At 33.6% G+C, this 25,089-nt stretch overlaps 1 protein-coding gene across 1 annotated transcript; it reads left to right on the top strand.

Moving 5' to 3' along the window:
- Positions 1-77: 77 nt before the first annotated feature.
- On the top strand, positions 78-23,717 carry LOC133188358 (copine-3-like). The gene is made up of 15 exons (XM_061323742.1): positions 78-145; positions 11,110-11,268; positions 13,394-13,573; positions 16,336-16,410; positions 16,809-16,883; positions 17,155-17,238; positions 17,977-18,066; positions 18,184-18,285; positions 18,579-18,662; positions 19,379-19,438; positions 19,703-19,839; positions 20,135-20,238; positions 20,382-20,524; positions 21,322-21,564; positions 22,747-23,717. The coding sequence occupies exons 2-15, from the start codon at positions 11,131-11,133 to the stop codon at positions 22,849-22,851; spliced, it is 1,620 nt and encodes a 539-aa protein (XP_061179726.1). The 5' UTR covers positions 78-145; positions 11,110-11,130; the 3' UTR covers positions 22,852-23,717.
- The last annotated feature ends 1,372 nt before the right edge of the window (positions 23,718-25,089 follow it).

Genomic DNA, 25,089 nt, shown 5'->3' on the forward strand with positions numbered 1-25,089 from the left:
ATCAGCAATGCGAAAATACGCATTAAATATTTGGTGAATATAATCGGGATCGTTGATTCAAAAATACCAAATAATGTAAACAATTTTATCTCCAAATCCAATTTTATTTCAATCCTTGTTAATCTCAAGAGCATCGTCACAGATTGTAAGTTATATTTTTATAGTTTTGCATTCTTTACAAAATGCTATGACAGATATTTTTTGTGTGAATATGGTGGTCAATTAATTTCTTTATCGCATATTTCAGATGGTCGATTTATTGATAGGAAAATTTTTAAATTTTGACATTTTGATGTGCCCCCTACTGAAAATCAAATGGTTGATTTTTGCAGGTGTAGCGGGTATTCCCGGCAATGATGGAAAACACACTTGTAGCTTTTTAAATTTTACATTTTATTATGGTGACATGTCTAGTTGATGATAAATGGATAATGGAAAATGGACTAATGGAATATATGGAATAATGGAAAATGGATATGTCCTGCAATATACAAATTGCGTCATAAAAATATGTATAAACAATATATCAATTATCTAATATTCTGATCATAAAAATATAACAAATTATCTGTCTTCCCTTTAACAATTATTTATCATATTTATCAATTTAACTCGATATGTTCTATATAAGGGAGTTAACTCTTACAACATAATTACTCTTAACAGTCATGTGAAGAGTTATCTTTCTTTTATCTTTCTGTACAAATCATAAAAAATATATATACAGATAGACATACCAATTTATGGAACTGAACTTTCTCCAAAGCAATAATTTAATTCTTTACTTATGGTGCTACATTTTCAGGAACTGTCTTAGGTCTTTGAATAAATAAAGTCAGCAGCGTATATAAATTATGTCTTATCCATTCTAAATCTTGAGCTAATTCTGAATAAAACTCAGTACCCCACAAAGACTAAACTTACAACCAATGAAATCTAACCATTTCAAAATCTGACCAATAGATGTGCGTGTGGTCATGTAAAAGTATATGTACAGGTGTGGATCCAAAGGGGTGTATAACTATGTCACTAAATACCCATGTTAGTAAAGAATGAACAGAATGAAACTTTAATAGAAAACTTATCATTTATGCATTTATAACATATTTAATAGTTTATTTAATTTATTTAATTTATATCTAATATTTATTTTATTTCATTTAAAATCATTTCAACTTTTATAATTCTTAATAAAAGTACCTCTACTACAAACTCCCCCCCATTAGAAAATGACGTCCCCGTCATTTCTCTAATGGACTTACTGACTGTATTCTGTTCTATTCCTGCTATTCTTCTCGTTTACTGGAATATCTGAAATAAAAATAAATATGTTCAATTAAAATCAGATTAGCTTTTCTTTAAAATATCCAGCATGGTTTGAACTATTTCATTCTCATATAACTTCATTTCTGATGTTGCTTTCAAACAATGTAGATAATCGCATTTCTTCATCCATTCATCTTGATGCTGCTGCTGTGCTAAGACATATTCCTGGGGGTTTAGCCAATCAGGTTTTCTTCTCTCCCTAGTACTCCTCCTCGGTAACACTGGTACAGGTTCTTGTTCTTTATCTTCAGATCTAGGACTTACATCAGCTATAGCATGTTCCTGCTGTTGCTCTGCCTCTATCTGTACTGGCTGTTGCTCTGTTGCTTTCTCCTCTGCATCATGATGCTGTATTTCTTCCTCTGCTTCTCTTTTCTGTCTCTGTTCTCTCTGGTCAACAGTCTGCTCTTTAGGGCTCTGTACAGTCTGCTCTCTAGGGCTCTGTACAGTCTGCTCTCTAGGGCTCTGTACTGTCTGCTCTTTTGATCTCTGTACTCTCTGCTTTCCTGAGTGTTTACCAACATCTTCTGGGATGTTAACCTCAGGAATCCTTGGTACCGGTACTGGGATAAATTCTATTACTGACTCTTCATCAGAACTAACATCTCTTTCATCTTCTAATTCTTTAGTCTCTGGTGTTTTCTCTTGAACCTGTTCTTGTTTTTTCCATGTTTGCCTTGTCCTGGGTTTAGGAGTAGGTTTGGAAAGTGATGTCGATGATTCTTCTAAATTGGCTTCATATGAATCTAGATGTCCAATAGGGAGTAGTAGGTTTCTATGTAATGTCCTGGTTTTTCCTTTTGATGTTTCTTTTTGTACTTTATAAACTGGAATTTCTAAGTTTGGTTGGTCAATAACTAGGTAAGGTTCTTCTTCCCACTTATCTGCTATTTTGTGTTTCCCATCAAACGCTACAATCTTTACTAATACTCTGTCTCCTATCTGTATTTCTGCATTTGTAGTTCTCCTATCATAACTTTCTTTCTGTCTTTCCTGCGATTTCTTTGTTATCTTGTTTACTAGTTCATAGGCTGCTTTCATGTTTTCTGTCAAGTTACTGATGTACTTAGATACTGATTTCTTTTCTTCTTTCTTCAATCCAAACTCTATGTCTATAGGTAATTTTGGTTCACGTCCAAACATAAGGAAATATGGGGAAACGCCTGTTGACTCATTCTTGATGCAGTTGTATGCATGTACTAATGGGTTAATGTACAGCTTCCAGTTCTGTTTCTGTGATGGTTTCAGGGTTCCTAGCATGTTGAGTAAAGTTCTATTGTGTCTCTCACATTGTCCGTTGCCCATTGCATGGTAAGGAGTTGTCCTCGACTTTTTCATTCCTGTGATCTGGCATAATTCTTTTATAATTTGGCTCTCAAAGTTAGCTCCCTGGTCTGAGTGTATTCTAGTTGGAATTCCGTAGTAAGTGATGAAATTGTTGTACAATGCCTCTGCTGTTGTCTTTGCAGTCATGTTGCGAGTTGGAACCGCATGTGCAAAACGAGTGAAGTGGTCTGTTATGACGAGTACATGTTGATATCCTCCTTTACTCATCTCTAATGTCAAGAAATCCATGCAGACCAGTTCTAGTGGATAAGATGAATTGATGTTAACCAGTGGTGCCTTTTGATTTGTTGCCTTCCTATGCACACATCTGTTACAGTTCTTTATCCAGTTTTCAATGTCTTGGTGCATTCCTACCCAATAAAATCTGTCTTTGACTAAAGATGATGTTCTTTCTCTTCCTGGATGTCCAAATTTGTTATGTAATTCCATCAAAACTTTGTCTTTGAATTTTCTTGGTATTACCAATTGCTGATTAGAGTTGTCGAATAAAGTTGTTTCCCTGTAAAGAATATTATTGATTAGTCTAAGTTTGTTGAAATTCCTAACTAATGCTTGTGAGTCAGGCTGAAATGGCAAATCCTCAAGTCTAGGTTTCTTTTGCAGCTTTACATAATGGATCCATGATTTAAGAGTTGGATCATTTCTCTGAACATTGTACCAATCAATCTGCTGGTCGATGACATCCTGTTGAGAAAAATTTTGATCAAAAATTGAGGTATCTAAAGACAAAGATGTTACAAGTGGCTCTGCATGAAATGCTTTACAAACTGCTTTGATGGAATCTGTAGAAATGGATTCAAAATCATTATTAGTAGGTCTTCTTGACAGAGCATCTGCATCTTGGTTCTGATTTCCAGGCCTGTAAATAATATTGAAATCATAAACAGATAAAGCTGCTAGCCACCTATGTCCTGCAGCGTCAAGTCTCGCTGTTGTCAGTACGTATGTCAGAGGATTGTTGTCCGTCAATACTGTAAATTTATGTCCATAAAGATAGTCATGAAATTTTTCACAAATGGACCATTTCAAAGCTAAGAACTCTAATTTGTGTGCTGCATAGTTTTTCTCAGTAGGACTTAGACTGCGACTTGCGTAGCTGATAACTCTTTTTCTTCCTTGTTGTTCCTGATACAACACAGCTCCAAGTCCTAACTTGCTGGCATCCGTGTGTAATTCAAAAGGTAGGTTGTAATCTGCAAATCCAAGAATTGGAGGTTCTGTTAAACATTTCTTAAGGTGTTGGAAGGCTTCTTTCTGTTCTATTCCCCATTTGAATTCCTTTGTTGCATGTTTTCCTTTCTTTTCCTTTTTGATATTTGATTTTGGCATCATTTCTGTCAAGGGTTTTGAGATTTTACTAAAATTTGGAATAAATCTCCTATAATACCCGATGAAACCAATAAACTTTCTTATTTCTTCTGGTGTACTAGGAGTTGGCCAATCTAAGACTTTTTGCACCTTTTCTGGATCCGTTTCTATGCCTTCTTCTGAAACAATGTGGCCTACATACTTAACCTTCTTCATAAATAGGTTGCACTTCTTTGGTGATAGTTTCAGGCCTGATTCTCTAAGTTTATCAAATACTAGTTGTAATCTGTGAATATGCTCTTCATAAGATCTCGAGAAAATGATCAAGTCGTCAAGAAAAATAAAACAAATATTCAGATGCAGGTCTCCTAGACAGCTCTCCATCAACCGTTGGTATGTTGCTGGGCTGTTTGATAGTCCAAATGGAAGTCTGTTAAATTCATAAAAACCGAGAGGTCCCACAGTGAAAGCTGTTCGTTCTTTATGTTCTTCTAAGATCTCAACTTGGTGGTAGCCAGACTTCATGTCCAAAACCGAGAAATACTTATTTCCTGAAAGTGCATTAAGAATTTCTTCAATCCGTGGCAATGCATAGGCATCTTTCTTTGTTCTTTGATTCAGTTGTCTATAATCTACACACATTCTTAGTTTGTTGTCCTTTTTTCTGACTATTACTACATTACTTGAGAATGGTGAACTTGATTTTCTTATGATGTTGGAATTTAGCAGCATCTGTAAATGGTTTCTGATTTCTTCAAACATAGCAGGTGGTATTCGCCTCGTTCTCTGCTTGAAAGGTTGTTCATCTAATAAATCTATTCTGTGCTTCACGGTGTCATTAAACCCGATATCAGTCTCGCCTTTTGAAAATATATCCTTGTAATCTCTGAGTAGTTCATGTACTTCCTGTATCTGACTAGATGATAAGTTGTCAGTAGAAATTTTCACTTCCTGCAAATGAGTTATCTCCTCCTGTTGTAGATGTTGAGGCTGTTCTATGATGGATACTGGGTGAAGCTCACAAAGTATTGCCTTTGGATTAACAGTCACTGTTCTTGTTGTTAAGTTGCTAATATTAACTGGTATGATTTGATTTTCTCTGAAGTTGAAGTTCACCACAGAAGGTTCAATGTCAAGATCAGTTGGAATTCTGGAGTATGTTGTTGATTGCAGTAATGCACAGGTTGTGTGGTATGGGATCTTCTTATCTGCATACCCATTAATGACTACTTGACTATTTGGAAGGATGGTGATTGTCTGTTGTTCAGCTGATTTTACTATGGCTAATCTAAAATTCTGCTTCATCAGTGTTTTTTCTCTCAACTGTAAACTTCTAAAAGCTAAAAACCATGGTGTTTGTAGTGCTGTTTCCTGTAAGAACTTCTCTCCATACTGTTGATGTGTGTTGTTGAGAAATAAATTGATGATGTTGGTTCCTAATAATATTGGAGTTGTTTTGCTGTAATTTGAATCTGGTATAATCAAGAAAAGGCACGGTAAAGGATGACATCTGGGAATTCCTATAGGCTGGATTTCTATTTCAATATACCCTAGGTAAGAGAGAGAATTTCCATCTGCACACTCAATGTTGATGAAATCTTGTATTGGATGGATAGGATTTTCTTGCAGATTGTTATCATAAAATGATTTTGAAATTGTGGATACAGTTGATCCTGTGTCTAGTAAGGCTTTAGCTTTAATCTGTGAAATCAGAATTTCTGTCTCAGTTGATTCACCAATTAATTTTGGCTGGTACATGGGGCTCTGTAGTCTTCGACCTATCGTCGGCCCCTTGCCGAAGGTCGGTATCCGTTTAAATTTCCTCTTGAATGGTCGACTCTAACTCTACATCCAATTTGGAGGTGACCTTGTTGACCGCATCTCCAGCATACAACTTCCTCAGATGCTGTGTGTTGTGAAGTCTGAAATCTATTACTAGTATTTTGCTGGATCTGAGGAGCCTGAAATCTGTAAGACGTTTGACCTCTGAATCTGTTAGGAGCTCTGTATCGTGGAGTGTAATTTCCTCTTGTCATTACTCTGCCTCTGTACTGATCATTTCTCCTTTCTCTCTTCATCTCCTCTAACTCTGTTGATAGTCTGTTTACTATACATCTTAAATCATTTGTATCCTCCTGTTTTCTTTCCACGGTAACTCTCTTTGATGGTAGAGGCTTTGACTGTTTTTCAGATTCAGTTCTTTTCTCTTTGTCCTGCTCAAGTACTCTCATTGCCATTCGTAACTCATCAAAATCAAGATACTTGTCATGTAAATGGCCTGATATATCTTTTAGACTAGGTTTCATTCCATCCCAGAACATGTTTCTTAACATTTCATTTTCATCACCTTGTTTTACTTGCCCTCGCATGACAGCTTTACTCAATAAATCTTCCAGTCTACATCCCCATGTTGAGATATCCTCACTTTCTCCCTGCTTCGCACTGTAGAAGTTGGCAAGCAATGTTTCCTTTTCCTCAACAATGCCATAAATACTGTCCAGTTTGTTTAAAATTTCCTCCACTGTTGCATTAGGCCCTAGACGCATAAGCACTCTACTTGCTGGAGAACGCAATGATCTCCTGATTGCTAAACAAATAATATTTTCTGAAAAACCATTTGCTTGTAAACACTTTACCTCATATCTCCATTGATCGTATAAAACATCACCCTTTTTGTCACCTGCAAACCCTGATATTTTAGGGACACCACTCAAGGGAATGTGGGTTGAGGAAGTGGTCAGGGTAAGGTCATGGGCAAATGGACCAGGCTTGGGAGGGGTAAGGTCATTGGCAAAGGGGTTAGGACTGGGAGGGACAAGGAATGGGTTAGGACTAGAAGGGGCAAGGTCATGGTCAATACTAGGACTAGCATGAACAGACGGACTGGGTAATTCCTTCTTTAAGGATTCAGCATATTTCAAAACCCAGTTTTTAAATTCTTCAGGAGTACTACCTTCAGGCTTGATGTCTAATGCCTGAAATGTAGACGACAAATCAGACATTTCTGTTTCTGTAAGCTCTGCCATGATGGTAATAAATAATAAATACCAAATCATGCAGATATTTGACTAATCAATGCAAAAATTGCAATTGTATACCATGCAAGTAAAAAAATGACAACTCAAAGAAACCGACGCGCATCTAACTGACAGATGAAACAAATAAACCGACGCGTTGATTGACTGTCAATAAACTCTTGTTTGTTTTAAATTGTTTTAAACAATTTACATTTTGCAATAAACACACACAATGTTACACGATTTTAAACCATGTTTATAATTTTTTTTTTTTAAATGGAAAGTATCAGAAGCTAATGCTGTTAGTACCTTAACACTAAACTAAGTGGACACCATGACAGACAAACTTCTGATCAGATTCTGTATTTCTAATGTTTGAGATCAATGTGAGAACAAATGTGGTTCTGTATTCACTATATAAACTCAAATTCACTGTATACCTAAACTCTCAACTGCACTAATGTATGACAATCACACCTACCCGAATTTCCTCTATACACTATCCAACACAACCTGCTAACTGTAACTGTGTCAGTCCGTTTTCTCTTGTCTGAGTCAAAATATTTTAAATATTTGTTCTAAATAATTGTTATAATAATGAATGAATAATAATATGGAAAAAAAATAAACAATGTGAAACGGCCGAAAAATCTGTCTGTGTTTTCAACAACACGTGTTTTCAAACTCTGAACTCTTTAACTGGCCAGGCAATATTGTATCAAAAGTAAATATTCTCTGCACTTAATATAGTATCTTGTTGAATAAATAAGTAAACAACCACTAAATATAATGTTAATCAAATAAATTTACTTTAATCCAGCGTTGTTATGGTCTGTGGCCTCCACGTGAATGTCAATAGAGAAAATTCGAATGAATTACTCACAGTCACTGATCAGTGTCACAAAAGCGCTTGGTTGATCGGATATTTCCGGAATTAGGCCTACCAGTCTAGTTGCTCATCTATGGAATGGATTTTACGTTGGGCGCCATTTTGTAGCGGGTATTTCCGGCAATGATGGAAAACACACTTGTAGCTTTTTAAATTTTACATTTTATTATGGTGACATGTCTAGTTGATGATAAATGGATAATGGAAAATGGACTAATGGAATATATGGAATAATGGAAAATGGATATGTCCTGCAATATACAAATTGCGTCATAAAAATATGTATAAACAATATATCAATTATCTAATATTCTGATCATAAAAATATAACAAATTATCTGTCTTCCCTTTAACAATTATTTATCATATTTATCAATTTAACTCGATATGTTCTATATAAGGGAGTTAACTCTTACAACATAATTACTCTTAACAGTCATGTGAAGAGTTATCTTTCTTTTATCTTTCTGTACAAATCATAAAAAATATATATACAGATAGACATACCAATTTATGGAACTGAACTTTCTCCAAAGCAATAATTTAATTCTTTACTTATGGTGCTACATTTTCAGGAACTGTCTTAGGTCTTTGAATAAATAAAGTCAGCAGCGTATATAAATTATGTCTTATCCATTCTAAATCTTGAGCTAATTCTGAATAAAACTCAGTACCCCACGAAGACTAAACTTACAACCAATGAAATCTAACCATTTCAAAATCTGACCAATAGATGTGCGTGTGGTCATGTAAAAGTATATGTACAGGTGTGGATCCAAATGGGTGTATAACTATGTCACTAAATACCCATGTTAGTAAAGAATGAACAGAATGAAACTTTAATAGAAAACTTATCATTTATGCATTTATAACATATTTAATAGTTTATTTAATTTATTTAATTTATATCTAATATTTATTTTATTTCATTTAAAATCATTTCAACTTTTATAATTCTTAATAAAAGTACCTCTACTACACAGGGACCTATATACTAATTAGTATATAGGTCCCTGATTTTTGGATATATTTTTTTTAACAAACATTGTACATTTTAGAATTAAACCATCTCATATTATGATATGAAGGAAAAGACTATTATAGTATTATTATCATTTGCTTTGAATTGCCAAAATAAAGCAATTCTCAGTATATTCCTGATTGGACAGATACCAGTATTTTGAGATAGTCCCTATGATATACCCAGACGGGGATATTTTTCATCTGCGTAGAAGTGAATGTTACAAATAGTTTTTTTTACTATTATAAATTTTTACACATGGCAAAGCATGTAATTTGATAATGAGCATTGAATATTCAGCTACGAATTTGCGTCTGTAAACCTGTTCATTTTTATTCAGCCAGGTAATATTTTTATTTTAAAATAGAACTATTTTAAAGGAAGTTCCATTTAGTAAGGACCAAGAGAGTATGTCATGTACATTTGAAAGCTTTAGAACTAAATAATGTATAAAATGAGAATCAGTAGCCCTTTTCACAAAAAATCTTACGACTAAGATTAAAATTTTCCAATTCTTCTATATGTACCTAAATTGAAGTATGTTACAAAAAATCTTATATTTCTATTACATTACAGTATATTGAGAATTATTCTTCTGAAAAAATAATTTTCTTTATTAAACAAAGAAATTACAGAGTTGTAAAATTTTAATCTTACTCGTAAGAATTTTTGTGAAAAAGGCTACAGGTATAAGTGATGTGTGCAGAGTTTAACAAATTGAACACACCCAGTGGTACGTAAACTGTTTTGTAAACAGGGCACGAGCTCTGTTATTGTTAATGTTTACTTTTCACGGGGTGTGTTCAATTTGTTAAACTCTGCACACATCACTGAGCACAGACTGACAATACTGGTGAGTTGGTTTTGCTTTCTCACATTTCTACTCTGAATTTTCTGGATTATATCTTTAATTTTTTTCATTAATATACAACAAAATTTCTACTTTTCTTAGGCCAGGTAAAATTAATCTTTAGATTCTCATCCCCGCCCGCCCCTCTCAAAGTGCCCCGCCCCGTTGTTTTTTATTTTGCTTTTTGGGTGCCAAACGTATTATTTTCATGTATTTTTATTCAGCAAGAATCTGGGTCAAAATTTAAGAGTTATCTCCCGTCTGTATTAAAAGTCGCGTGGTGCTATTTATAGCAAAAAAACTATGTGAAGAATGGCGAAAAATCGGCAATAAAAGCAGTTTAAATATGTAAGGAAAAGATAATTTGTTAGTAAAGAGAAGGCAGAAAAGCAAAAATAACATATAAACACTTCAACATACCATCACTGGCATGGGCAAGTTTTTAAAGAGATTTTAATCAAGTAAAAACAGACGAAGAAAATACACATGGTCAAGTTTTAAATAACGATCTCCAGATGTATGTGATTTTGCATTAAAAAAATAAAACATCGTCCAAAGACTTTAGAGAATAATAGTGCTAAGGAAATGTTAAATCTTAAAACTGTTCAGGCCTAGGCTTTTCAGTAGAATATTTTACAGATTTACACATTCCTGTTTTGCAAATATGATGTATTTTAATGTCGAACATGTCAAGTCTCAAGAACGATTGAATGTATCAGGATAGTGTAAATCTGTGATATCTGTATATCACACAGAACAGGAGTTGTTGGTAAAACTATAAGGTATCTGGGAAAATGCCGATGAGAAAACATGCATATGCAATTTATTAGGATCAGCACCTCATTTTGTTTGGCGTGTGCCGTATCCGTGTACTTGATAATTTGTTAATAAAACTAACGTTATATATATTTTTAATTTTCTATAACAAGAATCTTCTGTAGATATTTAAAAGAATATGAAAACAATAAAATCTATTCATATTGGCATTAACATACTGTAAAATTTACGTGTACGAATGTTTTGTTGATACTTTCAATTAAAAAATAAAAAATAAAATCCGCCCACCCGCCCCAATTTTTTAGCAAATTAGGATGAGAATCTAAATTTTAAATTTATATGGCCTTAAGTATTAAAGATAAAGTTTACTTTGTAAAAGTGCAAGGATCAAATGTGTCCTGAAATTCGTAGTTTCAATAATTTCAAGATAAAATATTTTTTTTTCATATATTACTGTGGGAAATGCTATAGCAACATAAAAGTCATGATATTATTCAGAAAATTTGAGAAAATATTAACTTCAGATCTGTGTCTATGTCCTTTAAAACTAAAATAATATGCATAATTATTGTAGATAACTGAGCAGTATTGAGAAATGAACCAAGGTGGTCCTGTTTCTAAAGTTGAGTTGAGAGTGGAATGTACTGGACTGAAGAAAAAGGATGAGTTCTCTAAATCTGATCCTTGTGCTGTTTTGTACATGCAGCCCAGGGAAAGTAACTCATGGCAAGAGGTAGAGTATTTCAAAAACATATTGTAAGGAAATATGTTTATGCTAAGGACACAGGCTGGGCATTTATAAAATTTATCAGATTTACCTCTATAAATGACATATATTCAGTTTTCAACATAAAACAAATGGGTGGTGAAGGTTGGCCAGTAAGATGAGGGTGGGGCTTAAGATATGTTTTTAAATCTTGTATAGATCTACATGCACAGTAAAACTCTCTTATAATGAACACATTTCAGAAAAGATTATACCGAGTTATAATTAATTAAAGAAAGGATACTATTGAACATGAGCATTGTGGCCAACAGCCTTTTAGGCTCACCTTGATGAAGTTGAGATGAGCTTATGCTATACCGTCGGCATCGATGTTGGTGTTAGCTATGGCATCCCAGTTTAACTTTTAGGAGCAAGTCCTTTCCCAAGTTACTATAAGCCCTACCTGGACCAAACTTGCATAGATGATGCATGTAACAATGGACACTACCTGATTTGTTTCAGATGCAGGATCGGACCTACATTTTCCAGATGAGTGACCATATTTAAGTTTTTGGAGCAGGTCCAATCCCAAGGAACTGTAAGCCCTACTGGACCAAACTTGCATGAGTAATGCATCTAGGGATGTCTAGGGATGGACACTGCCAGACCTGTGTGTTTTGGATGCTGTATCTGACCTACATTTTCCAGATGAGTGATCAGATTAAAGTTTTTAGAGCAGGTTCATTCCCAAGTAACTATATAAGCCCAACCTGGACCAAACTTTCATTGATGATGCATCTAGGGATGGGCAGTACCAGATTGCTTTGGATGCTGTATCTGACCTAGAATTTCCAGATGAGTGACCAGATTAAAGTTTTTGGAGTAGGTCCATTCTGAAGTAACTATAAGTCCTACCTGGACCAAGCTTGTGTGGATGATGCATCCTAAGGATGGATACGTTAAAACTTACTTCGGATGCTGGATCTGACCTACATTTTCCAGTTGAGTTACCATGTTAAAGTTTTTGGAGCAGGTCCATTTCCAAGGAACCATAAGCCCTACCTGGACCAAACCTGCATGGATGATGCATTTAAAGATGGACACTACCAGACTTGCTTTGGATGCTGAATCTGAATCTTGCATTTTTCAGATGAATGACCAGGTTAAGGTCTTTGATGCAAGTCCATTCCCAAGGAACTATAGGCCCTACCTGGACCAAACTTGCATAGATGATGCATTTAATGATGGACACTACCTAACCTGCTTCAGATGCTGGCTCTGACCTTTAATTTCCTGATGATTGAATATTAGCCCTACCAGAACCAAACTAGCATGGATGATGTATCTAGGGATGGACACTAAAAGACTTGCTTCAGACGCTGGATCTGACCCACATTTTCCAGATAAGTGACCTGGGTAATATTTTTGGAATAGGTATATAATAGGCCTGAGTATTGCAAGGTACCTAATGATACAATACACATCAGGATACGGTCATGCAATACAACATGTATCATGATACAGCTGTCAACAATTGAATTAACCGTTATCTTAACATATTATTCTTTGCTAACCTCCACAGTTATAGAAAATGTAAAAAGAATATCTTGATACCCCTGACCAAAGATAATAATTCTTGACATTGTATTTTTTTTTTTTTGCTACCTTTTTTTCAGCCATTTTAAAACATTAAAATTTGTTAGGTTGTATGTAGAAGTTCCAAACAAAATAATGAAAATTATCTTGTACTGTATCACGATACATGCATGGCGATATGATACGCGTATCGTGAACCCTTGCGATCAATACGATCAATGTATTGCTGTATCATTACACCTCTAGTATATAACTATATGGCCTGTTATGATTAAACTTGCATGGATGATGCATCTATGGATGCACGTTATCAGACTTGCTTCGAATGCTTTAACTGACCTACATTTTCTGGATGAGTGATCAGGTTTAAGTTTTTGAAGCAGGTCTATTCCCAAGGAACTAGAAATCTTTCTTAAACCAAACTTGCATAGATATTAATCTCGGGATGCACACTAACTAGGAAAAGTATGGTGTGAGATTTGCCTTACTTATAGATATAAACATTTGAGGTGAGCTTTGTAATCTTTAATTACCTATGTTTAAAACTTGTATTTAGATTGGAAGAACAGAGCATATCAAAAATTGCCATGATCCCAAATTTGCTACGCCTTTCACTGTGGAATACTTTTTTGAAGAAATTCAGAAAGTAAAAATAGAAGTTTACGATTTAGACAATGCAACCAGTGAGCTGACTGATGATGACTTTCTAGGAAAAGTGGAGTGTAACCTGGCACAGGTACTATTGTCAGGCAGAGTATTTAAATGATATTTGGTGTACAAGACTTTTAAAAATTGTAAGAACATAAGAATACAAGTATACATTTTTAATATACATGTATATACAATAATGTATTTTTATTAATCATATCTCATAAGGCAAATGCCATATTTTGAAATTTTTAAACATTCTTGTTCTATAATTATGCTTCGATACTAATACATTGAATGATATTTCTTTGAATTCAATGGTGCTGTAAAATTTACAGGTTTGCATACTAATTCAGTAACATACATTCATTGACCGGGTTCAAGGACAACATGGGTTTTATTGGACCCAAGAATCAAACTGTTGTTTGCCTGAGTCTATTAGGCCAAAGGCAAACAGTTTGGTTTGAGGGGTCGGCAATATACAGTTAATTGTTGACTGGGGTTGAGGGCAGTAGTTGATCTGTTGGACCAGTGTGGAAAGTGTTGCCCAAGACTGAAGGTTGGGGGCAACAGTTTGCACACCGGTCCGACAGATCAGCCGTTGCTTGAGACCCCTGTCAGCAATTGTTTTGTCAAACCCATATAATAAAAACTTTAAATTAGAATTTGTTACTGTAATAAATAATGATTTTTAAAATTTGTACCATTGCAACAAAGAAAACATCATTTGTGGTCTAAAACCCTGCATCATTTACCATATATTATTGACAACATCATGTACTTTTCCAAATAATTATGTTCCCCAAACGAAGTTTGGGAACATATTGTTTTTACTCTGTTTCTTATTATTATTATTATTATTATTATTATTCTTCTTTTTTTCTACTTTCTTCTCCGGTACTTTTTTGTCCGCGAGTGTTCTCATAGAACCACTCATCCGATTGACATGAAACCTTTTTAGGGTTAATAGGCATGTTGTGTAGGTGTTCGGAACGAAAGTCATTTTGCGCGCACATGCATGCACGTGCGCGCGCGTGCAATGAGTGAAATGACTGATATACTTGATGAAGCCGTAACTTTGATATTTCTTGATGAATTGCTTTGAAACTCAAAATATAAAGATACATTAGTAGGCTAGACAAGATAACATGGTCAAATTAGCATGAACTCACGCGCATGCACGTGCGCTCTTCTCTGATTGGCTGATACAAAAATCTCAATAATTTCCTTGTTTTTTGACAAAATACTTTGAAATTTAGAATATAAGTATATATTATAAGGTGCTACAACATGTTATATAGGAAATTTCTTGAAAACATGCGCATGCAGGTGTGCTGCAATCTGATTGGTTGAAACTTTAAATGTCTATAACTCCCTTGGTTTTCAACAAAACAGGATGAAATTTATGACATGGATAGGCACATAGAGCTCCTACATTATAATACTATCAAAATTGAATGCAAGGACCTGCATGTGCATATGCTGAATTCTGATTGGCTAATACTTAAAGGGTTACATCTCTCTTATTTTTCAATGAAATTCTTTAATATTTAACACAACTGTATGTATTGTGAGACACTATAAGAAAATTAAAGTGAAAAATGTAGAAAACATGTGCAAGCACATGCGCTGAAATTTGATTGGCTAATACCCATATGGCTATATCGGAGTAGTTTTCCAATGAAATACCCTTAAAAATAAAGTGTCCATCTATATTACAAAAGTATTCTCAAATTTATTTAAGCTTGTAGAAAATGGGCCATCATAAGGGATTTGGGGAGCCGTTTGGGGAACATCTGTAACGGTTCCCGTTACAATTAGCAGTAGTTTAGATTGGTATTCCATATCATAGATTTTTAAGCATACATGTATATACTTCTGCGTGTATCTTATTCTCAAGCTGATAGCAGACTTTTTATGCATTTCAATCACCTCACTGCATGATTTTTTCACAGATAAGAAATGGATAGACTGGCACAGGTTAGTAAACAATCACTGAGAGTGTTTTATTCAGTTTTCACACCAGTTTTTAACATTTTTGTAGTCGCTTTTTATCTAAAATGGCCTAAATTTCCTCCTCCTATGCAGCTGCGAAGCATACATTGACAATTTTTTTTTTAAACCAAATGACGTACATTATAACCTGTTTAAGTGCCATATGACATCACATCAGTCAACGTCTTTTTGTACAGTTGATTTAACAGTTCCACTCCAACAGTTGCCAGAAAAGTCAAAATGATAGACCCTTTTTCATATAGAGTTACATGGGAACTGTTATATAGAACAAAATGCATTTTGCCCGAGAACACAGTCAGTAAATAATATACCTTTTACTTGTTATTTTGATGTATCTTGCGCAGACTTCCATGATGTAATTTTCCTTTATTCACACTCCAGATTTAACTTCGTCAATTCGGTAATTGTCAAACATCAACAAAGAATGTAAATATGACTGATCCCGCCTACAGTGTAATGTAAAAAAAAACATCATTTAGAGCATTTCAATATCTCAGCAACAGGTCCAACATCTCACCAGCAGTCCAACATCCATTTTTTGTTTGGACTGCTCCGTAAAACATTGGACTAATTTTAGTGTAGATATATATAGGAAACAAATTGAAAGGTATATAACAATGCTTGAAATGTATATTCTTGTAAATTACTGTATATGAAGTGCAAATCTATGTTCCTCATTTGTGTCCCTTATGAACCATATGCAATTCATGTGTCAATAAAATGCAATGTTAAGGTCACATGATGTCAAGTAAAACTGCTAAGACAACAGAAAATGATGAGGACTGATTTAAGCTACTATATATTTGACCTTGTGATTGTGTTTTTTTTTTTCAGATTGTTTCACGCAATCCTTTCTCTTCTGCTCTTCAAAAGAATGATGGAACACCAGCAGAGGGCTCCCTGATCTCTGTTAGTTTCATTGTGAATTAACTTAATACCTGGTGAACATTTCAAGACAATAAAAAAAACCCTTTCACTCATTGTTATATAAATGTACCCTTCTGACTACAATGTGATGGGTTTTATTTTTCTAAGGTTTAATGTCTGTTCAAGTGTCTGCCCTTTGTTTTGCTCATAGCATTAAACTTGATCATAGCTATACATGTATAAGAATGAATTTTTAAGAAAGAAGTTGAATTATTTTATGTCAATACTATAGTATCAGATTTGAATTACAAGAACTAGTATATATCAGTGATTAATATTTCCCAACATCTATATGGTAGACTTCTCCATTCAAGTCCAGTTTCTACATTTCTGCTAGTACCTAGTATATGATGTAAACTTTTAATTTTATATTTCGTTAGATCAGATCTGAGGAAGTAAGGGAGGGAGGAGAACATGTGTTCCTCCACATTGGGGCCACTAAAGTAGACAATAAGGTAACCCATCATGTTAAAATTACACCGTATTGATCAATAGATCTCATTCCAGAAAACTGAACTAAAGGGATCGTCAAATTTTCTTTGCTTTGATTAATTAAGTATTGTGGAGTCATCATTGTTCATGGAGGATCAATGGATGGTTCTTATTGTGCATGTATATTTTTAGTAATCCAAGTTTAAAATATTGCCCAGCATTTCTTAATTTCAGACATCGTAAGCAAATTATTTGGTATCTTAATCTTTAATAAACAATTTCATTATTTTTCAGGACTTTCTGGGTAAATCAGACCCTTTCTTAGAGATTTCCAGACAAGTATCAGATGGAAGTTGGCAAGTGATACACAGAACTGAAGTGAGTTTATGTACATATACATTGTAGTACATACATGTATATATATGTACTGGCACATTTTGTAATATGAATCATGAAAATTCAGGTTTTTCAATGTTAAGAATTTCATCATGCATACATTGCTTCATATACTTTCCTTTACATTACATGCAAAAATTCTAAAATTTGATAAATCTCAGCATCATTCATAATGATACCCACAATTGTTCAAGCGTATTCAGTAGAAGGCAGGGGGATCTGGGGGTTGCATTGAAGCCTCCAGTGGGTTTAGGGCAAAGCCTTCTAGGGGGTTTCTGGGGGCTTGACAAATTCTTACAAATAAGAGATGCTTTTCCTTGATTTTAGGATAAAGAACATATAAGTTCTACATACAAAAAATTCAAATGGGGGGTGGGGGGGGGGCATGCCCAGCTTGCCAGCCCTGGATCCGCCTTTGAACTCCTCCAATACCACTGAATAAAATTAAATGATACTTTCGCAGAATCTTTGTAACATAGTGCCATTGTGCACCTCTTACTTTATATTTTGATTGGGCAGATATTTGGGCTCTCTAATAGCCAAAATATGGACTTCGCCATTTATATATACTCATATGGAAGCAGGGGGTATCATTTTGTGAGCTTGCTGCTCACAGTACCTCTAGTTTATACTGTAAATGTCCATTACCTGATTTTAATTTATCCCAGAATTCCTTTTATTTTAGTCATTTACATATGTTATTTTCCAAATGTAATAAAGGTTTGCAAAGACACACTAAATCCAGTGTGGAGGCCATTTGAGCTGGCAGTACATGCTTTGTGTGGTGGCAACAAAACACAGCAGATACAGGTATGTTGGTAATGATGAATAATGGTAAATTAATGCATTGATATCTTAGACACTTTTATAATTATGACAGTGAATATTAAATGTAATGTAAGAGCAGTATGATGTTTTGTTTATCAGTTCAGCTGCAGTGATTATGATAGCGATGGATCCCATGATCTGATTGGTTCATTTACAACTACTATTACAGAACTAGAGCAAGCAGCAGGAAGTGGAAAAGAGGTACAGATGAGCTTAATTCATTTTTTAAAAGGGTATACTTTGAATAAAGCCCAATTAAACCCCTCGGATATCAAAATCCAAAAATGTAGACTGATAATAAATATAACCAAATAAATGTAGCATCATACTTGTATACTGTATATAGGTCATGCATAATGTCTCTTTAAATGCATATACCAGTACATGTACCCAATCAACCATACTTTGGACAGTAGTTTTAAAGGTACAGTATAAGACTATTTTTACAGTACTTTGCCATTGGATTTTTGTGTGCTGGATTTTTTTCATTTTAGCTACAATATCCATTCATAAACCCCAAGAAAAAATATAAGAAGGACAAAAAAAATTCTGGTGTGGCGCATATAACACAGATCAAGGTAAGTTGTTGTCTAAGTAACATTTACAATTGTATTTCCTTTGTTGATATTTTCATATCAAATATTGATTGTCGAAGCATATTGATAAAAATATGGTACTACAGACTATGCCTCATATGATTATGTTTACATCCCCTACGTATTTTTCTTAATATGAAGTCTGTGCAATTAAGCTACGGCATTCAAAACACCATTACACCATAACATAAGAATGGATGGGGCGGTCAAAAGGTCAAAGTTTGATTTTTATGTTGAGGTCACAAATGTTGTTTGTTTAACGTCAGAAACGAAAATCAAAATTGCTCACAATGAACAGTCTGACAATAGCAGCTGTTGTAATGGCTCTTCCATTAATTGTAACTTACACAGGGATAATACAAGGATTTTGAATATAAATCGAATTTGCAGACAAGGCAGGGAGTTAAAGAATGTAAATATAAGCACCGAATTCTTATATTTTGAAAAATGTAGTCTCATAACTGCAACAGTGTGTGCGAACAGTTTCACAACATGCTAACGCACGTTACTCAAATGGTTTGCAAACACCATTGCAGTTATGAGACTACATCTTTCAAAATATAATAATTCAAATAAATGCTTATTTGAACCAAATCCCTAGAGGTTCAGTATTTTGGAGTATCACAATACGGTTCTCTGTGAGATTCAATGCATACATTTTATGAAACCTTTTGATGGCTCATTTTTCTCGTCAATAGTTTTTCAGAATGCCAAACTTTCTGGAGTTTATTTATGGTGGAATGCAGATTAATTTTACAGTAAGAATGGGTATTCTATAAATTTTCTGTAAAATTTCTCAATCAAGATAAAATAAAAAAACTTGAAGCACCTGTAGCCCTTTCAAAAAAATCTTTTAATTAATGGTAATTCACGATGCTTAGTCAAATATCATGGGCCTCTTCGTAATTGTTTGTAATGAGGTCAAATTTTAAAACCTTAAAAATGTCATGCTAGCTGTTACATTTTTACCTGGGTACATTTTATTTTCATTCCAGATAAATTGGCCTTCTTCTAATTTGTAGGTGGGTGTGGATTTCACAGGATCTAATGGAGATCCCAATCAACCAGACTCCCTTCACTTTGTTGATATGGCTGGCAATCCCAACCAATACATGCAAGCCATTATGGCCGTGGGATCTGTGTGTCAGGAGTATGACACGTGAGTTAATTCTTAAAACAATTTTGATTTTACATTTGGTCTTTTGCATGCTATGTTTCAAATTCATTGTATATCCTATTCTTATTTCATTTAAATGTGGTACATACATATGTACTTTCTTGTTTTATTTGTATTAAGCATGCAAGTTTTTTTTTTTTTTTTTGCAGTTTTTATTTCACAAGTTCATTCTAGTAAGAAAGAAAATTACCATGATATTGCATAAAAATCTCAAAAAAATGTTTTCATTGAAAGCACAGCTTTTAAGATAAATGTAGATAATATTTTAATTATTTAGGGACAAGTTATTCCCAGCTCTTGGCTTTGGGGCAAAGCTTCCAGATGGGACAGTTTCAATGGAGTTTGCTCTGAATTTCAATCCCACAAATCCCTACTGTGCAGGCAAGTGTAACAATAAAATGTAATATTTAGATTCAGTAATTCTCAAGAAAACAAGCATGAAGTTATGAACCATGCGTTTAATGTTCCTAGGACAATAATCAATGTAAGATTAACATGAAAGTATTGAATTTTAATCTTTTTAGGAATAAATGGTGTAATTGAAGCTTATAGAAATGCAATCCAGAATGTTCAATTGTGGGGTCCCACCAATGTGGCTCCTATTATATACCACGTGGCCAGATTTGCTGCGCAGGCCCAGAAGGAGGAAGCAGACAAAGGGGCACATGTTTGTATTTCATGCTTTAAAGTTAAAAAAAATATGTGTATGATATAAATCTTAAGTTTATTTATTTTATGAGATTTTTTGCAAACCTTAGGAATGAAGATTTTTAAAGTGAACCCAAGTAGGGGAGGCTGGCACTGGTGCTTGGCAGCTTCTGAAAGGTTGTCATTCCCTTGTCATTTATAAGCATATTAATGTGGAAAAATGCCTCTTTTAAACAACTTTGATTCTTTTGGAATACTTTTAAGATTAACATTACTAATTAATATGAATACAACAAAAATTAAATGCATATGCTTAGAATTTTGTTCTCGGTTTGTTAAAGCAATTAATTGGACAGCAAAATATGTGTTTGTTGTAGTGTTGTATGCAGTGAGCAGTGCTGATATGAAAAGCACATTATATTTGTTGTAGAAAAATCACATTTTTTCCTATGAAATATAGAAATTTTTTCTGTGGGTTCTGGTATGAAATAACACATGTTTCTGTTGATTTGTTTAGTTGCTAACTGACTGATACCAATGGCATTTGCCTTGTACAAATTAAAGGCTGTTAAATTCAAGAGAGTCAGCATTTTAATGATTAAAATTTTACATGTGTACATTTAAATCTGAGAAGACTTTATTTTCTACTTTCAGTAATTATAATTTCCAAAACCAGGATAATCTTGTTCTTACACACAGGAGCATTTTTTCTTAAACTATTTAATTTTTTAATTTCATTTTTTGTTGTTGGGGGTTTGGAAAAACATTTGATTTATCTGAATATGCTTTTGAAAAAATAAAAAAATAATTTTGCAGGCCTACTATGTGTTGCTCCTATTAACTGATGGCATTATAACAGACATGGATCAGACCAGAGATGCTATCGTCTATGCCTCAGGGTTACCCATGTCCCTCATCATTGTGGGGGTAGGAGGTGCTGACTTTTCTGACATGAATTTTCTGGATGGGGATGGTGGGGTTCTGAAGGCAACTAATGGCAGACCAGCGGAGAGAGACATTGTCCAATTTGTTCCATTTAGAGATTTTCAAAAATATGGTGTAAGTTTATTCAATATATTTGCAGTCCAGTTTTTAGCTCATCTGAGCCAAAGTCTGTAGTAGGCTTTTCTGATTAAAAAGTGTCCAGCCTCCACCTCTCCTTCTCTCTGTTACATGTATCTGTACACTTTTCAATTTTTTCAACTTTTTCTCCAGAACTATTGGGCCAAATTCAGCTAAACTTAATTGGCACAAAGCTTCCTTGAGAGAAGGATCAGATTCAAGTTGGTAAAATGAAGAACAATGTCCTTTCTAAATGAAAGATAATTAAGAAACAGTGAAAATTTGGTGGCATCATTTAAGAATCTTCCCCAGAAAAGATGAGCTTTCTTATGTATGGTGATGATTTAATTATTTAAAGAAAAAAATGTTTAAAAATCATCTTGTCAAGAACTAGTCTTATTTATATGCAAACATTGTGGATCATAGTTCTACATTGGAATAAGAAATGTTTAAAAAAAAATATTAAAATCAAATATAGCAGGATCACAATAAATCATTTTAATATGCAGACACTCCAAAGTTTTTTGCATGTACATAATTCAGGAATATAGCTTTAGACAAACACCTCTAAATATCATCTTATCTAGAAGCAAGGCCATTGTAGTCATATTGATATTGAGGCACTCCTTTATTGTGTGGATTCAAGTTCATTTTTTAATTCTTGACCCCATGGGGTGAAGACTGGGGCCAAAATATGGGGTCAGAATTTCAAAAGGGAACAGAAAGGGAAAAAATATGTTAAAAACATCCAATTGAAGAATAGCAGGGTCTAGGTGACACAGGTGAATGTTGTGGCCCATGGCCTTTTTTTTTGTTTTTTTTTTAATATCAGTTCTTTACATTTTGCTTGCACTTTGACTTGGAAGAGGACTTGAAATAGCTTTTTAAAAGCCATTTTATAATTCATCTTGTATGTGATCATTATGTCCATGTACATAAACAAAGGATTTTTCTTCAGGAATGAAATTAAAATGTTTAAAATTTGGTTGACTATTTAAAACAATTTTTTAAAGCTATATATATATGGCATATCTGAGCTAAAAAAAATAAAAATATGATGTTGAATGTAGATAAATTTGATATATGTTAATAACGTTCAAATTAAAATTTTCACCGATTTTGAACTTGAAGTACCTCATATTTACATAGATAAATTGACTTTAATCTGTGTTTTTGCAGTCTAGTGGTGCTGATTTGGCAAAGCAAGTGTTGGCAGAGGTCCCACAACAAGTGGTGAAGTACTACACAATGAGAAACATCAGCCCGAACCAACGACCAGCTTAGACAGAAAGTGGTTCTAAATACAGTATTCAACTACGCCATCAATTAAGAGAGCATGAGCAATAATCAAATATAGGATGATTAATAGCTAATTCCCTTAGTAAAAATCTGTATAAATCTTCCTAGATATATATGTACAGTGGCGTAGCTTCCATTGAAGCACAGAAGCACGTGCTTCCACATCGTTTGATTGAATTGAAACTTCCAAAGCATATGATAAAAGATAATACATATTTAGTATAAATTTTATAACATTAATTATGTAACATGCAAACAGGCTTATAGCAAGGCTTGTCATAAGGATAGGGGAGCTCCTGCTGTCTTTTGTAAGATTTTTTTCCTCGCTGAAAACGCATTTCTGACAATATCTTATGAACAATAACTACAAAAAATACTTTTATAAAATTTTGAATAACAATTATTACATCTAATGGTTTATAAAGTTATAAATTTATTTAAAATTGAAGGATAATATAAGCAACTTTAAAATATTGTCTATCGTCTAAAATGCACCACAGCAGCTTCCAGGGACTTTGCACCCTAAGTCCTACCAGGGCTTTTTCTTGGTCTCATCGGGGCCTCATGCTGGCTCCAAACCCCTTGTGGTTTTATGCTTCCACATTGATCGACCCTAAGCTACGCCACTGATGTATAATAAATTTAGGGTACCTAGCTGGGGGTAACTGATGGATATTTTAAATTCTGTTGATGACCAAAAAAAAAAAAAAATTAAAAAAATTAGTGGAATAATAAATGTACTATAACTTTTATACAGTAGAAGATTTTTATGATTGTCAATGAATATTATGCAGTTATATTGAAACTTTTTTTGGAATATGTTCATGTATGTATTTAAAATAATTATGTGCAATTTGTATTTTGAATCTGCTGTGCAATTAACTGTTTTGAAATATACCAGTGGCTATTTTAAAGTACTTTTCAAATAAATTATATATACCGGTATATACATGTATATATTTTTTTTTTGTGGTAGATTTTATATCATTTCATCTATTCAGATAAGTATTAAATTCATACATTTCCAAATGTTGAAGATCAATTTTTAGCTACCTAAGATAAATGCTCACCTGGCCTTTTCCTTTTTGAAATCTTGGAATGGCTATAGAATTTACATATTTGTAAGAGAAAGTGACTCAGATCAGCATTTTGGCTCATATCCTTGTTAAGTGTTGCACAATGCATACTTTATGAAGTGCCATTAAAGAGGTATTTGAAGTGATTTTTGCAGAAATATTCACCTGCATGAGATTCAAATTTGTTTGTATCCATAATGTACCTCATTTTATGAGGACATTTATGTGGAAAGTATCTGATATGGCCATCTTTACTTATTAATGTTAGTTTAGAATGTAACTGTTTTGTTTTTCATGTTACATGTAGAGATTATTTGAATGTATTTTTTTAGAGGTATGTGTAAATGCTAAAATGATAATGTCATGTTTTCATGCAGGTAGAAAAAAAAACTAAGATATAAAACTTCAGATACAACACAAATTATATATACCTCTCAATATCTTGCATAATCTATGCAATTTTTTTTAATCTATCAGTTTTACATGTACATATACAGGTACTTTAATTACTGTTAACAGCTTAATTTTATGTCATTGTGATGATTTTTTCCCTCTACTTCTTTTTATTAACCAATCTCAGGACTTGCATGTATAACATATCCACTATAAATTAATTTATACCTGTACATGTTATATTCTATCCATGAAATAAGTTTTTCTTTTTCTTTAAAAAATCCTTATGCCATGTTTAATTTATTCAAGTAAAAAGACATTTATGTAGAAGAAAATTACATAGACATTACTTTGCTTCCAGACTGATATATAATATTATCATGACTCTTCTTCCATGAGGAGATATAATAGTTTTATTTAGTTATCTGTCATAGTACTGATAGTCATATTGGGTCAAGGTTATATCTCAAAGGTCAAGGCCACTGGGCAATCATTCTTTAGGCCATAATGGAGAATTCAATTAATATGAACTTGACTTTTGAATCAATATTGTGACACACCTTCCAGTCATGAGCAATTACATGACTACCGGTACATTTAATCAAGTTTGACTTCATTCCAATTGTATGGCTGAAACAGGATTTAAAAAAAAAAAAAAAAAAAAAAAAAAAAAAAAAAAATTTGAGTGTTAAAAATCTGCTTGAATTGAATGCAAAAGTGACAGTGACTGCTTGAGACTTAAGTTGCCACAAAA

Source organism: Saccostrea echinata, unplaced genomic scaffold, assembly GCF_033153115.1.
Source record: "Saccostrea echinata isolate AGI-Se365-2 ecotype Australia unplaced genomic scaffold, CSIRO_AGI_Sech_v1 ptg000016l, whole genome shotgun sequence".
NCBI lineage: Eukaryota > Metazoa > Mollusca > Bivalvia > Ostreida > Ostreidae > Saccostrea > Saccostrea echinata.

Coding starts and splice junctions, on each gene's coding strand:
- LOC133188358 (XM_061323742.1), top strand. CDS start 11,131: ATGAACCAAGGTGGTCCTGTTTCTAAAGTTGAGTTGAGAGTGGAATGT. Junction 16,884..17,154: donor CCACTAAAGTAGACAATAAG/GTAACCCATCAT, acceptor ATTATTTTTCAG/GACTTTCTGGGTAAATCAGA. Junction 20,239..20,381: donor CACAAATCCCTACTGTGCAG/GCAAGTGTAACA, acceptor TAATCTTTTTAG/GAATAAATGGTGTAATTGAA.